This window comes from Neurospora hispaniola (genome assembly GCF_033458365.1).
Source record: "Neurospora hispaniola strain FGSC 10403 chromosome Unknown B0T23scaffold_3, whole genome shotgun sequence".
NCBI classification, from domain to species: Eukaryota; Fungi; Ascomycota; class Sordariomycetes; order Sordariales; family Sordariaceae; genus Neurospora; species Neurospora hispaniola.
The window spans coordinates 1,803,783-1,819,133 of record NW_026944408.1 but is presented as its reverse complement, the minus strand read 5'-3'; the positions used below and the strand labels follow the sequence as shown (position 1 = coordinate 1,819,133).

Below are 15,351 nucleotides of genomic sequence, written 5' to 3'. Positions count from 1 at the left end.
TGTTGTGTGACTTGGCCATTTCGTTTCGGTTTACTCATATATGTGATGCCTCGCCTTGTTCCCTTGAAGATGTCAGGAAAAGCAAGACATGCTGGTAACACTGGTCATACCTACCAGGATACTGAATTTGGAAGTACCTGTCGCCTGTGCAATAGTGGAGCGATTGGGTTGTTGCATGACTTGGGGACAGTGACCGCCTAGGTTTGTGTTTTCGCAAATGAAGTGTTGTTTACTCGGAGGCTCTCATCCTTTGAGAACTATCTTCTTGTGTTCTTTGCCTGTCTGTGTCATTATATAGAGTCATCTACGCGGCAACCTTTCCAGCATATGTTTCATTGCCTCGAGGGACAACAGATAGATCCGTACATGATGCGTATGTGCAAAGATGCGGGTATATATAAAATGATATAAAGTATGTACAACGTGTAGGTTATTAAAATCCTTCTAATGGACAAACAGTGAGTGACCACTGTTCTTGCTTTTCTTGAATGTGTTGTTATCAGCTCCGTCCGTCCCAATCCAGTTACCTATTCAGTCATTCCATCATTTGGTATATAAGACTAACTCCTCCTTCATTGTGGGTACCGTATTATAGTACCCTCTTGCCTTTTGTTGGGCTGGTCCGGCGTGGCGGGTTTCCAGATGGTATACATCCGTATCCAATGTGGTGTACCGCCGTTCTCGTTCGGGGGTTCAGTCGTCATCGACCGCCGTCCGTGCCACCATGCCACATCGCATGAAGGGTCGCAGATCCTTGGTGTTAGCCAACCATTCAACCCGGGTCCCTGATCCAGAACCACAAGACCGGGTGGCCTGGTCTTGGCCGGATGACGCTGATTCGTTAATCCCATTTGTCCATTTTTTTTTTTCTTTTTTTTCTTCCCTTGAGGGGAAAAAATGACATCAACCGGGACTGGTGAGATTTCTATTCCTCCTCGTTTTTTTCTCGAACTTCACTCTATTTCGACTTCTTAGTCTCGGTCGGCTCGTAAAGCCGATCATCCTCACCCTCAACCTCCTTGACAATCTTCTCCATCTCGTTGACCTGCTTCTTCCACGTCGTCGTGCTCATCTTCTTCTCCTTCGCGAACATGTCACCGTCGGGCTCCCTGTAGCTGCCGCCGAGGCGGTCCCACAGCGTCGTGAACTGGCCGTAGTTGTAGTTGAAGGCGAAGTGGTGAACCGAGTGGCAGGCGGCGCCGTTGATCACGGGGTTATTGGCATAGTACTCGCCGTCGTGGATCATGATGGTCCAGAAGTTGATAAACACGAAAAGGCCGACGTACGCCATCTTCTGAAGCGGAAAGATAAAGGGGAAAATGTGGTAGGGGATGCTCTGGGCGAAGCCGTCGATGGGGTGGAAGGCATGGCTGGCATAGGGAGTTGGCATGATCCACTTGTGGTGAGGCTTGTGCAGGTGCTTGTACACAAGCGGGTGGTGAAGGCCACGGTGGATCCAGTAGATGCCAAAATCGGTAAACATGATGAAGAGTGGGAACTGGAAGAAGTCGTACCAGCGACCAGGACCCTCGGCCGTGGTGTCGTAGAGGAGTGAGTAACCGCGCACTTCGGCGACCAGGAAGGGGAACGTGAAGAACGCCATGACGGGCAGGGCGGCGTTGGTCTGCTTGATCTCGAGCCAGACCTGGTTCTTAAGGAACTTGGGGTGCTCCATAGTCTTCTTGTCGAAGACGAAGATGTAGGAGAGGGAGGCGAAGACGTAGTAGGTTACGAGACCGAAGAGCCTGTGTGTAAGCCAAGGTTAGCGTGTTTGCGCCCAACTCGAATATGAAAAAAGGGGTTTGCGCGCACCATAGTATTAGGAAGAGCGATAGAGCCTGACGGTAGATGTTGTCTCTTGTCCAGATACTCTGGTAGGCCGCCTGCGAGGGCTCGAGCGAGAAGAACTTGGTCGCGGGCTCATACACCCAAGACGAGAAAGCTTGTGCGGTGCCATTGGTCTTGTCGGGGAAATCATAGAGAGCAGGTCGTGCTGGTAGTAGCCAGGCGTACATGTAATCGAACATGAACTGGTCGGTGACCTCGAGGACCACGTCCATATTGACGGTGGTTGTTGGGCTTGCGCGCCAAAGAAGAAGAATCAAGTTGAGTAACAGCAAGCCGAGCAAGCTTTGTGTTCCAGGCCCGGATCAAGACCGTGCCGGGTACCTGTAGATAAGCAAGGGGGAGAAAGGCGTGGGTCCTGGTGGGTAGGCAAAAGGAATGATGGAATGAAGGACCGACAACGGCAAGAGAACGCGGCGCAGAAGGTTTAAAAAGAAAACAGAAGAAGACGATGAATAATGGGAAAGAAAGAGTGTGCCGCGAATCCGATAGATGTGTCGCTGGCAATAAAGTGACACGCCCAATTTCTCATGTCATAACCACCCCTGAACGATCGGCTTCCCGAACGAGCGTCGCGTCGAAAACGAGCGGACCTTCGTCGAGTGTGCCAAGGCCCGGGGACGAGGGTAGTTGTCCTTGCTGGCCCCGTAAATCCGTGGGTTGCTCCGAACAAGGACAACAGAAGCTCTCTCGCACGCCTGCGATAACGGTGCAGTGACAAGCGAACGGGTTGAATTGTGAGTGAAAGAGGCATTCTTAAAGGCGGAAGATAAGCAAACAGATATCTGCAGTAATCTTTCGCTTGAGCCTCACAGGCCAGCAGGAATGCGGAACATTTGCTTCCCACATTGAGCTTCGTTGTTGAACAATCCATCAACATCATCATCACCGATAACCCCTTTTTTTCTCGATTTTGCCCTAAGATCTAATCAAATCTGGGCCCCGGATGGGCCGCTCGTCTTGCCATCTCCGCACCGTGAGTGGTGGTGGTGGTGAGAGGTCTTCTAGTGTAAGGGAAGCCCGGACCCATCCGAGAACCTCTTTTTTTTCCCCTCCACCAACGAACGTCAGAGATTCCGTATCCACCCGTCTTTGCATTCTTCGACTGTACCTTCCTCTTGCCTCTCTAAAATGTTCTTCATTCGTTGCTTTTGGCTCGCCAAAACGAAGGAAAGCGTTGTATGCTCTCACATCGCAAGTTGGCAATAACAAAATGGGCTGTCAACCCAACGTCTTGTCCTCGACGTTGCATGATGGGTGGCACGTTTGACAAGAAGCTGATCTCGACAGCACAAGGGACCTTGATTGAGCTCCTTGATTGGACGGCTCAGCCAAGTCACTAAATGCAAGAAAGTCGAAAGTGATTCAATGGAGAACGCTTGACTCTCGGAAGCAGGAAGATGCGAACGACCAAAATGGCGTGGTTTTGGAACGATCCGGAGCCGTGAGAAACCCCTCCACTTGTCTCCACTCTTTCTTCCCCACAGCAAGATCTTATCTCGTCTGCTGGTAAAGGATACAACTGATTGATTGGTGACCTGACCTGGCTCCTCGAACGCCCCTCATTTAAAGTCAGGTACAACATGTCACAATCCCAAGACTTGGGATCAGAGATCTCCCGCTGTCCAAGTCGCTAACTGTCATCTGCTTTTTGCCAAATGCAAGATCCGCAACGAACAACGGTGAAAAAAGAGTGATGAAGATCCCATTTGTCTCCAGTGGTCGATTTCGAACATTCTCCCCAAAGGCATTGGCACCACTGGTTTTATCAGATGCGCCCAGAGTGAGTTGGCTGACTGTTGTTGGATGGAGCTGGGCTCTCCGGAACAGCTAGAAATCTTGATCTCCAACACAAAAGACCACAATTGCCTGCCGAGTTCTCCAAGAGTATACCACCACATGGAACCCCATTCCATCAGCCAAATGGCTCTGGGCGAGTGAATTACTATCAAGGGTCTTGCAGCAACATCATTTCAGGGGTGAATGCAAAAAACGGAACTTGAAGTTCAACAAAGAGCCACCGTTTCAGCTAAACTCTGTTGTTACCCTGATGTTACCCAGATATTCAACCTCTAACCACGTGCTGACATCCAGCTTCGATCCAGCGTCAAGCCAGGCATCTCCCCTCCCACAGAAACACAATTCCACTCCTCATTCCTCCTCCTCTTCCACCCAAGTCTTATCATCCATCGAAAGCTTCATATCCACATGTTGCGATTCCGGAATGTCGACAACCGGAACAGGAAGCACAGCAGCAGGTGTTGTCGTCGTCGTCTCCTCTCCCTCATAGAAAGAGCGAGGAACTAAAATCCACAGACAAAACAGTATTAACAAACTGTCAAGAAGAACCCAGGAAATATCAACATCCGTGAATCCCTTACCAAAACTCGAAGCACCAGCAGCACCCTTCGCCCCTTCCGCCATCCCGGTGCCCTGACACTGACACTGAGCTGCCGCCGCGCCCGCACCCGCGCTCGTCGTGGTTTGCAGCGTGCACATAGACAACGCAAAAAGCGTCACGGAAATAGTCAGCAGAACGGCGTGGACGAGCCATATCCAGCGGTCCCAAAAGCCTCTTCCATGTTCCCGGCTGCCGTCGACACGAGTGTTGCCGCTGTTGTGGTGGCGGCTATCGTCGTTTGGCCACCATCTTTGACGTAGTCTCCACAAAGCGGACAAGGGAGAAGAGTGAGAGGGAGCGGCAACGGCGGCGCTTCGGACGGGGACGCTGAACCAGGGCGCCTTCTTTTCTTGGAGGTAGTCCTGGGATTCGAGATCGTCATCCAGCGGGACGGTGTAGTAGAGGTTCTTGTTGATGTTGGACGACATTTTTGTAGCGGTGGTGGAGCGGGATGGGTGTGAAGGTTTGACTCGGTAAGGCGTAGAGCTTGAATGAGAGGCTTGGATTGGATTGGACTGAGGGGCTTGTTGGTTGATGAGTCTGATGTGGTATCAAGAAGCCCGAAGGAATGGCACGCCAGGTGCTTTTGCTATGAAACCAAACAAATGAATGAATGAATGAATGAGCGGACAGTAACAAGAATTGCGCCTGGCAAAAGTGAGTGAAGTGAATGCAGCGAAGAAAATGAAAAGAGAAACGAGAAGCTAGGTTGACATGATGTCGGGAAGAAAAGATATATGGGAAACACTTCAAGAACTGCACTAGAACATCTGCTACCAAAGCTAACCCAAAAGACATATGGTAAACGCCTTGAAGCCATCGCGAAACACCAAAGCTCAGCTATGGTAGCATTGAGGGTGATTTCTGCGGCAAAGGGGCAACTCTTGGTTACCTGGGCCCCTGAATCTTGTCACTGCAGACTCAGTTTGTGAAGAAACCTCGTTTACAAAGGTTTCAAAACGCCAACGTGAATTAATTATCTGATGTGCATTCTAATTCCTCGTTTCACAGCAACTCGTGAAAAACCTCAGTTTTGACCGAACATGCACGAACAGTTTATTATTGCTTTGATAGCATCCAGCAGTGAATAGCGGCTGCTAATGACTAGAGAAACAACGCCAAGACAACAGCAACCAGTTGAAACAGTCTGCCAGATTCCCAAACCGTCATCCCCGAGCCACCAAAGCCGAGAGCCGAGCTGTCAAGACTGCCTTCCGGGCCCTACCTGACCTTGGGACTCATCACTCGACTGCAATTTCTGTGCCCCCCCTTGTTTCGTTGACCCCTCAACCAATCCAAAGTTGAAATGTTTCAAGATTGTGGCGAAGAACTTGCCCTTCCCAATGGGCGTTCAGCGGGGCATACGGGGCTCGCTTAGAACTGAAGAAAGAGAAAGGGGGCACAGCGGCATGGTGTGGCCCGCACACCGTAAGATCAGATAAGATTAGATCCAAATGAACCTGGATACATTCTACATATCGGGCCAGTGCGCTGATCAGATTCGATGTTCCCATCAAAACGTCTTTGTTGCAGTTGTATGTAAAGTGGGCAAGCTTTGATCCGATTATTTTTTCCCAACCTACGTGCCGCTCTGACCTCGGAGCGACTGCTGGATTGACATCGGATGAAACAGATTGATCCGATGGGATGGGTAAGGTGAGTCCCGTCAACCCAAGTTCCCAAAGATAAACATCCACTTGTCTGGCAATCAGCACTCTGAGGACAATGTATACATGTGACTGTTGCATGGACTCTCTGTCAAACCACAACACCGGCAGAAGCTGGATATATCGCGCTATGCAACCTGCTCCTGGTACTTCTCCCTGCCTGGGTGAGATGATGGCCTCCTTGAAGCGAGGCAATGTCGAAGCATGCGACACAGCCAGCTAAGCAACAACTGTCTGGGGCGCATACCATTAACACGCTCAGAGTCTCTCCACAGAAACCGACTGAACGAGGATTCAATCGCTGAACAGTTGATTGAAACATGGGAATTATCTTCGTACTCGACACCCAGCCTGGACGGAAGGGCCACCAGGTATACGAGACAGTGTGACATGCAAAGGCAGAATCATGTGTTGGTCAGAACCTTAGTGATCCTTCACATTACTGACTCGCGTAGCAGCCTGTTTATGGCCGGAGTGTGTAGCCAGGCTGGAGCCAGTGCATTCGGGCGTTGGAGGAAAATACGGTGTGTCCGCCGGTTCATTCGACATCGGGGGTTGAACCAGGAACGAGATCCTGTTAAAGTCGAAAAAAAAAGGACCAGAGCGTGGAAGTACAAGGGAGGATGAAAGGAAATAGAGGTGACGGATTCGCTGGTTTGTTCGGGTTTGGTACCACATTACAAAAGAGGGGAAGGTGATGTATGTGCTTCCGATGACAAGATGGAACCAACGAAGACAGGCAGCCAGGTACACTTGGCCACAGTCGATAGAGACCTGGATCTATTTTCGCTAACTGCGCTACAAGCGGGGTTTTGTTGGGGGGAAAACAAAAGAGAAAACAAGAGGTTTCAATGCTTATAGCCGCTGGGATATCGAAAGAGAGGAGACGAGACGGCTCCATAAGGCTACACCTACGATCGATGTCTCCTGTTGTGGTGCGCTTGCTCAAATCTGAAACGGGTCAAGAGGTGTGTAAAAGGGTGCACAGGACAACTCACTGGAGAACAGGAAGTCGTTGTTTTTCGTGAGTTGACGTTGCTCGAATATTGCCAGGATAAGATGTAAGCAATGGTCCTAGTTCGTACTCCTGTTTTGGACCAATTGTTTGGCAGTTACTGTATATTTATTAGAGACACCACGCAGCGGGTCATCATGGCGCGCGTAATAAAACATCGTTGAGCGTGGCCACAGCTCTCACAAAACCAAGCGAAACCGAACCTGGGGGAGTGTTCGTACTAGAAGATAGGTCGTCTGAAGGATGCGAATTTGTGTTCCATGCATATTGAGGGTTAAAGACCATCAAAAAAACTACCGCAAAGACTTGGAGCATAGCTTTTCAACTTCCAAGGAAATCAGGTATAATCAGACATACATATGTCCGATTATGTGGATTTTATACTTTCAAAAAAGAGTCGGGGAGACGTGTTGCTATCCCAAAGTACTATAAATTAGATTCCTTTAGAGCTCTGCCTTTTCCCACCCATTTCTTCAAGAGAGCTGGAGAGTAGGGACATTCAGAATCACCATCTTGCAAAGAAATCTTGGTGGGCATAAATATTGCAGTGTACTTACAAACCCTACTTAATTTTCCTAGAAATTGAAAAGCTATGCCTCGAGTCTTTGCGGTACCGTAGTGACTCGGGGCACTGAGTTTTAGGTTCCCTGGATATCAGGCATAAGCTGGAAGCATACTGCAACATTCATAGCCACCAGAAATTTTATGTAAGATGGTGATTCTGTATTCTCCACCCTCCAGCGCCCTTGGGAGATACGTAGGAAAAGGCAGGATTTTGGAAAACTCGAATGACAATCCTCTAGGCTCTCAAGCTGTCCCCCCCCACTATTTCTCCCGGGCCAAAAAAGCACATATTCGTGTAGTGTGCTTACAAATTATGCTTGATTTCCAGGGAACCTAAAACCCAGTGCCCCGAGTCACTACGGTATGCCTTAATTAAGGTACTAAATCGATATCGTGCAGACCAAGTGCGTTTTGGTGTGCTGTATGCCGTAGCATTCATCGAGGTGGCAGTGGGAGTTGAGGTTGTGTGTGTGTGTGTAGTGGTTTGCATTGTTTCAAAACCGCATGTGCAAGCGCTTGGACGATGTTTTCTGCCCCACGGTAGGTACTGTACGTAATGCCGTGGAGACTTCCTGGGGGTTTGTCTGGAGTTTTGCGCCTAATGGCAGGCACTTCGCAGTCATCTAGCTTGGAAAACCCAATGGATGAAGGGAATGTTTCCTTATCGACACTTGCAGTAGGTAGTCACTGTTTGCATACCTAGGTAGCCTCTCAGGGCACACGTCGCTGATTGCCTGGATCAATCCGAACTTCCACTTGCTTGGGAAGATGAAAAAGGGAAAGGATTTCCAATGTACTGTGTACACCTTCGCCGGGAGCAAACTTGTTAGCGTGCTACCAACACCTGACAGTATATAGGGGCTTAGATGTGATCAAACCAGCCGTCTCTTGTACGAAAATTAAAATTCTCGCCACTCACAAATCACCGCGCTAACAAATATGATGCTGACAGAGGTGCAGTATACAATCATACCTGCACACACCAGCTACGTTATGCTCGTAAGTGACAAAGCCCAACCACGGGACGCGGTGAGCAGACATTCGAGGGGTGAGTCCGTCAATGCACTCCCCCAACCCGGGCCGACCTTCTTTCGCTTTCCGAGAATGGAACCATCACAGCAGTGACCAGGGCAGTACCTCTACGTAACTGGCGCACGGACACTGACGACTGGGTCTCCAGAATCTCGTAGATCCACTCTTGTGCAGATGCTCTCCACAATCGCACAGCGCCGCGGCGGCCTGGCTTCTGGCCTTACCATTCCATATTCTACGCCTAGGCAGGTAACACAAGGAACCCTAAACCCTGCTATCCATGTCGGAACTCGTAGCAATGGCGGGTGGCTCATGGCCCATGCGAGGTACTATGCGAGGTACTGTCTGGAGCACTTTGCAAACTCAGGGACTTGTCGATTTGCCGACAGCTGAGAAGGAAGTCACGTACCTCTCGGTCGTAAGATACGACGAAAGTACCTCAGTTCCGTCCGATGTACACTACACTACATGCACTAGGTAGGTACTAACTGCGTGACCGGTGCCACCCTCCACAGGCCACAGGCTGACAAGTGGAACTGGAGCTTGCTGCCCTGTCCGCAGCCCGTCGGCAGCCCGCCTCCCTGTCCTCCCAAGAAGGAAGTCCAAGACCCAAGTGGCCCGCAGCCGCTGGAGGTGGGAGTGGTGTCGCTGCAAGTCCATGGGAATCCACACCGGGAGCCGCCCCAGAACCCGCACGCCCAGGTCATTTCTGCCACCTGCTGGCCATTCCACTTCTTTTTCCTTCTCCTCCCCCCTTTGGCAACATTCTACTCCGGAGCAACACCAGCATTTGCAGCCTGCAGCCCTAACTGCTTCGCCCAAGTCCTCCCATCAACAAACATCGGAATTGGCGCAACGCCAGCATCACCATCCCCATCAACCCCTCGGATCCCGTCATTGGCCCTTGGTTGTGTACAGTGCCATTCGACTAGGGATTCCGAGCCCCCTCGCGGTCCCCATCTTTTGCGTCTTTTCGCGCTGCGATCCGTCCCGCGCGCACGCCATCCCAACGCACGGTAGCTCGACGCTCGTTCCGACCTCACGCCGGCTGCACTCCAGCTGCGTCATCTTACGAGCCGCCTTTGTATCATCGGTCGCATCCCTCGTTCTCGCTTCCTTCAGCCGATTGCTGCCTTGAGCCTTCGCAAACCTGCGCGACCGCCCTAGCGTTCCCGGCTTGGATTTCTGTCCGTTTCTCATCAGCTTCACCAACACATAGCACGCGGACAACCGCCCCAACTACGCAAGATGTCTATGTATCCGCACCGACCCATTGCGGGCGCGCCCATTCAGAACATGGGCCGCCTCAACGAGCTCCTCGATGGCATCAGAATGGAATTCGAATCACAAGCTCGCCAGTACGAGACCTGCCAGCATGACTGTAAGGGTTCCTCCACACATTCCTCCGCTGGGTGGCCATCCTCCCGTCTGGCGATGAGGGAATCCACCTGTACATGGTGACGCGGGCTGTTTCGGGCCTGTAATCAGCGACTTAGGCTTTGGGAGGTGTACCCGGCTGACCAGACAATAGTGGCAACGCAGCTTCAGGAGCTTCAGGTCATCCGTGAGAAAGTCTTCCAGATGGAGCAGCACCAGATGAACGTAAAGCAAAAGTAAGCCAGTTAAGCATATCCGAGACTCGAAAGAAGTAGGCTGACAATATCTGGTCAGGTACGAGGATGAGATTGCGCTGCTGCGTCGCCAGCTTGAAGCCCGCGGAGGCGCTCCCGGCAACATGAACCCGCCTCCACAGCATCCTGGCCAGCAGCAGCCCCCTGCAATCGGTTTGGGAAGCAATGTCTTTAGCGCGATCATGGCAGGTCAGGGAGGGCAGGCCTTGGTCCCTCCTCCCCCTCCACCGCAGCAGCAAGAACAGCCAGCACATATGCCTGCGCCCCCTGGGCTTCAGGGTCCTCCTCCCCCGCCCCCGCCGCCGTCTCAGCAGCCTCCCTTCCAGCAGCAGTATCAAGGACCCCAGGGACCTGGTAACTTTCCTCCCCAGCCGCCGCAGAGCACTGCCTCTCCTGGCCCTGCCGGCAAACGTGGCATCGGCAGACCTCCCGCTGGCGGCCCGGCTACTCCTCAAATCAACACTCCGATCCCGTACAACGGCGGCCCTGCTCAGTCGCCCCAGGTCCCAACCCATCCTACCCCGGACCATACCCGGATGGCTCAGCACCACCAGCCTCCCCCGCCTCCGCCTTCTCAGACCAACGCTTTGAGCGAGCTTGATCCCGACCGCCTTCCGAATCACATCAAGAAGATGAAGGACGATTGGTGGGTTATCTTCAACGCGGCCGTTCCCAGGGTACTAGACGTTGAGCTGGTTCACACTCTTCAGCATGAGAGCGTTGTTTGCTGCGTGAGGTTCAGCATGGATGGCAAGTACGTTGCCACCGGCTGCAACCGTTCCGCTCAGATCTACGACGTGGAGACTGGCGAGAAGCTTTGCATCCTGCAAGACGAAAACATCGATCTTACTGGAGATCTTTACATCAGAAGCGTCTGCTTCAGCCCTGATGGCAAGTATCTTGCCACTGGGGCCGAGGACAAGCTCATCAGAGTACGTAACAATGTCTTGGCCAACTGTTGTGGTCTTCTCTTGCTAACATGCTTGATATAGGTCTGGGATATTCAGTCGAGGACCATTCGTAACACCTTCCATGGCCACGAACAAGATATCTACAGTCTCGACTTCTCTCGCGATGGTCGCACTATTGCTTCCGGTAGTGGCGATAGAACCGTCCGTCTTTGGGACATTGAAACCGGGCAGAACACGTCTGTCCTCTCTATTGAAGATGGTGTCACGACTGTTGCTATCTCGCCCGACAAGCAATTCGTTGCTGCCGGATCCCTGGACAAGAGCGTCCGTGTCTGGGACATGAGAGGCTACCTTGCGGAGCGTCTTGAGGGCCCCGACGGCCACAAGGATAGCGTCTATAGTGTTGCTTTCTCTCCTGATGGCCGCAATCTTGTCAGTGGCAGTTTGGACAAGACCATCAAAATGTGGGAGCTTAGTGCTCCGCGTGGTATTCCTTCTTCGGCGCCTCCTAAGGGTGGGCGCTGCATTAAGACCTTCGAGGGCCACAGAGTACGTTTACACATTAATATCTCCATTGGCTATTCCTCTACGACCTTGCTAACGTGTCAATCACTTGTCACAGGATTTCGTCCTCAGCGTTGCACTGACCCCTGACTCGCAATGGGTCCTCTCCGGTTCCAAGGACCGCGGTGTCCAGTTCTGGGACCCCCGTACCGGCCATACACAGCTCATGCTCCAGGGACACAAGAACTCGGTCATCTCCGTGGCGCCCAGCCCAGTGACTGGTCCCAACGGTGTTGGGTACTTCGCTACCGGGTCTGGTGATATGCGGGCCCGCATCTGGTCTTACTCTCGGATATAGAACACCAGCGGAGTTGCAATGCGAACCCTAGATTCGACCCAATCCATTATTCGTGAGATTCTAGAGGGAGAGAGTAGATCAGCGATACAAGGAAAGCACGAAGAAGGAGAAAGTGTGTTCCCCGGTCGATATTGTGATGTGGACACGGCGTCAAGGATATTTCTGAAATGAATTAGGAAGGACAGCAGAAAGGAATAACGAGAAAGAAGGTTTATTAGTTCAAGTTTTATCCCGTTTGGGTCTTCCAAGGTCACGTCCTATTCTTGGGCCTTTGTGATACATGCGTTTTGGTTATGAGTTATGGACTTGCACACGTTGGGTAGGAATAGGCCGTATTGCCATGCCTGAAAGGGATACGACACACGTTCGATTATTGGGTATGGATGGAGGACGATTGCGGAACATAGGACGTGGCCATCCTGGGTCTTGGTCAATGTTTAAGCTGGATCGTTTATGTTCACCTTATGATGTTATACCTAGTAAATCATTTAGTAGTAGCGGATCAAATCATCTTGCTCTTTGTGTTGAAGCCTTCACTCGACCTCTCTTCGATTGGTTCACCTAGAAAGCTGCCAGGGGCCAAGTAAACAATGTGACAGCGTGGTGGTGTAGTATATAGACATAGTATTGCTATGAGAAAACCAGAAGGGAGAGGCAAATGCTAAGACTAAGCACTTATCGATAACCATATAGCCTTTGAAACAAACATAACCTCAAAATGCATCGAAATGGTAACTGTACTTGAATGAAGATTTGCAACAAGTGCCCAACAACCATCAAGAACTAAGACCGGGCAAACCAGAGCTACTCGTATCTACAAACCCAGTATACCCGTCACCAATAACAGGCGAATATACTACGTAGGTACCTAGTCAACTATGCAACGCCTTTTCATAACCCCCCAAAGATATCATCAAACTCGTCCGCTCCCGCCCCCGCCTTCTTTTTCTTCTTCTTCGTTTTGGGCTTGTCGAAGGAGGCAAAGATGTCATCTAGGTCATCCGTCTTCTTGACTTTTGTCTTTTTCTTTTTGGGCTTCTCGAGGGAGGCGAAAATGTCGTCAAGATCGTCTTTGCCGTGTTGTGTTTCGGCTTCTGCTGACGTTGTTGTTGTTGTTGTAGTTGTTGTAGTTGGTACCGATGGGTCGGTTGTCATTTTCACCTTCGTGGCTGTTGCTGTTGCTATCGAGGTTGTGACGGTTGTGGTCTTTGTAGCTACTACTGATTTCTCCGCTTCATCTTTCTTCTTTCTCTGACTGGGCTTGTCAAACGAAGCAAAGATGTCATCGATGTCGGTCCCATCATCTCCTGTCTTCCTTTTCTTTTTCTTTTTCTTCTCGGATACTGGTGGTGTCAATCCGGAAGAGAAGTCATCCTTATCTTCATCGTCGTTCTCATCATCCTCATCGTCCCTTGGTCTCTTCTTCCCGCTCTTATTCTTGCCCTGTCTGTTCTCTCCTGTTACTGGTGGTGGTGGTGCTCCGAAGTCAGTCTCGGTGGTGGGCAGTGGTTGATCTCGAGCATCTCTTCTCGCCAAGCTGCCCTCCGTTGGTCCGGATGCGGTGGATTCCAACATCATAGCAAGTAACTCTTCCCTCGACACCGCTACGCCGATGTCATTATGCCGTTGATTAGGCACATCGTCTGCTAACTGACCCATGACTGTAGCGTTGAGATTTGGGCCCCTGTCTTCTGCCGCTTCGTTGGCGGCAGCGTCGTCGTTTTCGCCGATTGGAACCGAGGCGAATGCTGAAAGTGCCTTGTCTACCTGGGCTAGAACGCCTAGGAGCAACAGACCTAGGTGGGCGAATTGTCTGTCGGCGGATAGTTGGCTGAAGGCGCTGTTGGGTGGTTAGTCTTGTGTGTAGAAGATAAGTTCTGAGGGGGCAGTCTTGGGAAGAAGATGACAATGAGATTGGGAAGTGAGTGAGTAACTCTTCACCACTTTCTCATCCCCTCCCCTTCATCGCCATCACCCCCTTCTTCATCCCACCCAAGAACAGAAGAGAAACTCACAAATAAGCTCTAGGCCCTAGTTTCCCCCTCAAATACTCCGCCCTCAGTCTAACCTCCCTGGCCTCCTTATCCTCCTCCTCCTCTTCTCTATCCTCCCCTTTGACCTCTCCCTCTCCTCCTTTCTGCCCCGCCCCATCCTGTTTCTTCTCAACCCTCCCCAACCGTTCATATTTTTCCTTCTTCTTCCTCCTGGCCTCCTCCTTCCTCCTCTTCCCCTCTCGTTCCGGCTCCTTATCGCACCACACGTTCGCCGCCTCAATCAGCTTGCGCAGGTGTCGCCGCAGCATGTCGGCCTCAGCCCACCATTTCGACAGGCGGTGCTGGTTCTTGTTGCGGTGGTGGAAACGGGAGAGGATCTCGAGGGCGGGCGTTAAAGTAGGGAGGAGGGAGGAGGGTGATTTGGGGTTTGAGGGGTTTGAGGGTGGTGAGGGTGTGGTTTTGGTGGTTGGTAGTGATTGGGGGTCCTGGGATTGTTGGAGGATGAGAAGATTTGATGATGATAGGGGTTGTGTAGTGGTTGGTTTTGGGTTGCTAGGGAGTTTTGCCTGGGGGTTGGAGGGTTTGAGTCTTGGTTTGGATCCCTGGGTTCGATTCATTGTGATTTCTTGTTGAAGGCTTTGGTGCTTTATGACGGTAGAGTCGGGTATTTGCAAGTGTCACGGTGAGGTGAGCTGCAGAAAGCCACTCGTTCGATGAGTCGGCTCGTTCGCAAGGTGAAGAGTGTGCGGCGGTGCGTTGAGATGCACGTCGCAAGGAGAAAATTCGGCCTTGATGGCGCAACGCGGCAGGATTGCGTCAATAGTTTGCCTTACTTTCAAGATCGATGAGCTTCACTGCCCTATGTCCGACATATGTGGTGCTAAAGTCGAATTATTCCGCTTTCAGAAAACGCATTCGAAGTTTTCAGATGGAAGTTAACGACTAGTTCTAGGGTTCAAGTTTCGGGGTTAGGGTTACGCGCTGCATCTGCAAGAGATTCGACGACAGGTTCAACTTGCACATCGTAACGGCACCGCCAAACCACGGTAACACCCTCGCATCTACCAGTTAACATTGTATTTGGTTTTGCCCTCCTTTTCCATATTCAGTATTGCCCAGATTCCTCTGCTGCATGAGGTGAAGAGAAAGCTTAAAAAAGGTGTATCCCTGCCAACACTGACTGGAGGCATCTTCTGCCGCAAGGAACATCGTTTCCGTTTCCCAACTAAGAAATACGGAAGTTTTCTAGGTATCATGATGTTCAACTCTGATAGTCAAATTTAGCCAACCATTTTCATCCGGCCTATTCTCCGGGCACCTGGTAGACTCGAGAATCACAAGATTCCACCTGATGAGCGTGCCTTGAGGTGTTCCATCAACAGACAGCTCAACCATGTATCCTATCGCGTGCCTTCATCTACCGCCGAGA

The 15,351-nt window shown here is 51.2% G+C and overlaps 4 protein-coding genes across 4 annotated transcripts; 1 reads left to right on the top strand and 3 right to left on the bottom strand.

Moving 5' to 3' along the window:
- Positions 1 to 849: 849 nt before the first annotated feature.
- On the bottom strand, positions 850 to 2,166 carry B0T23DRAFT_110672 (putative C-5 sterol desaturase). The gene is made up of 2 exons (XM_062831856.1): positions 1,813 to 2,166; positions 850 to 1,745 (listed from the first exon to the last, which is right to left on the bottom strand). The coding sequence occupies exons 1-2, from the start codon at positions 2,058 to 2,060 to the stop codon at positions 959 to 961; spliced, it is 1,035 nt and encodes a 344-aa protein (XP_062693955.1). The 5' UTR covers positions 2,061 to 2,166; the 3' UTR covers positions 850 to 958.
- A 1,712-nt stretch (positions 2,167 to 3,878) lies between these two features.
- Positions 3,879 to 4,754, bottom strand: B0T23DRAFT_110629 (uncharacterized protein). Its single transcript, XM_062831855.1, has 2 exons — positions 4,227 to 4,754; positions 3,879 to 4,148 (listed from the first exon to the last, which is right to left on the bottom strand). Exons 1-2 carry the CDS (start codon positions 4,672 to 4,674, stop codon positions 3,997 to 3,999), a joined length of 600 nt encoding a protein of 199 aa, XP_062693954.1. The 5' UTR covers positions 4,675 to 4,754; the 3' UTR covers positions 3,879 to 3,996.
- Positions 4,755 to 9,772: 5,018 nt separating this feature from the next.
- B0T23DRAFT_403438 (WD40-repeat-containing domain protein) lies at positions 9,773 to 11,928 on the top strand (the record flags this gene model as incomplete). Its single annotated transcript, XM_062838781.1, has 5 exons — positions 9,773 to 9,905; positions 10,056 to 10,137; positions 10,196 to 11,087; positions 11,148 to 11,615; positions 11,689 to 11,928. 5 exons carry the CDS (start codon positions 9,773 to 9,775, stop codon positions 11,926 to 11,928), a joined length of 1,815 nt encoding a protein of 604 aa, XP_062693953.1.
- Positions 11,929 to 12,488: 560 nt separating this feature from the next.
- On the bottom strand, positions 12,489 to 14,892 carry B0T23DRAFT_419231 (uncharacterized protein). The gene is made up of 2 exons (XM_062839697.1): positions 13,944 to 14,892; positions 12,489 to 13,768 (listed from the first exon to the last, which is right to left on the bottom strand). The coding sequence occupies exons 1-2, from the start codon at positions 14,537 to 14,539 to the stop codon at positions 12,820 to 12,822; spliced, it is 1,545 nt and encodes a 514-aa protein (XP_062693952.1). The 5' UTR covers positions 14,540 to 14,892; the 3' UTR covers positions 12,489 to 12,819.
- Between the last annotated feature and the right edge of the window lie 459 nt (positions 14,893 to 15,351).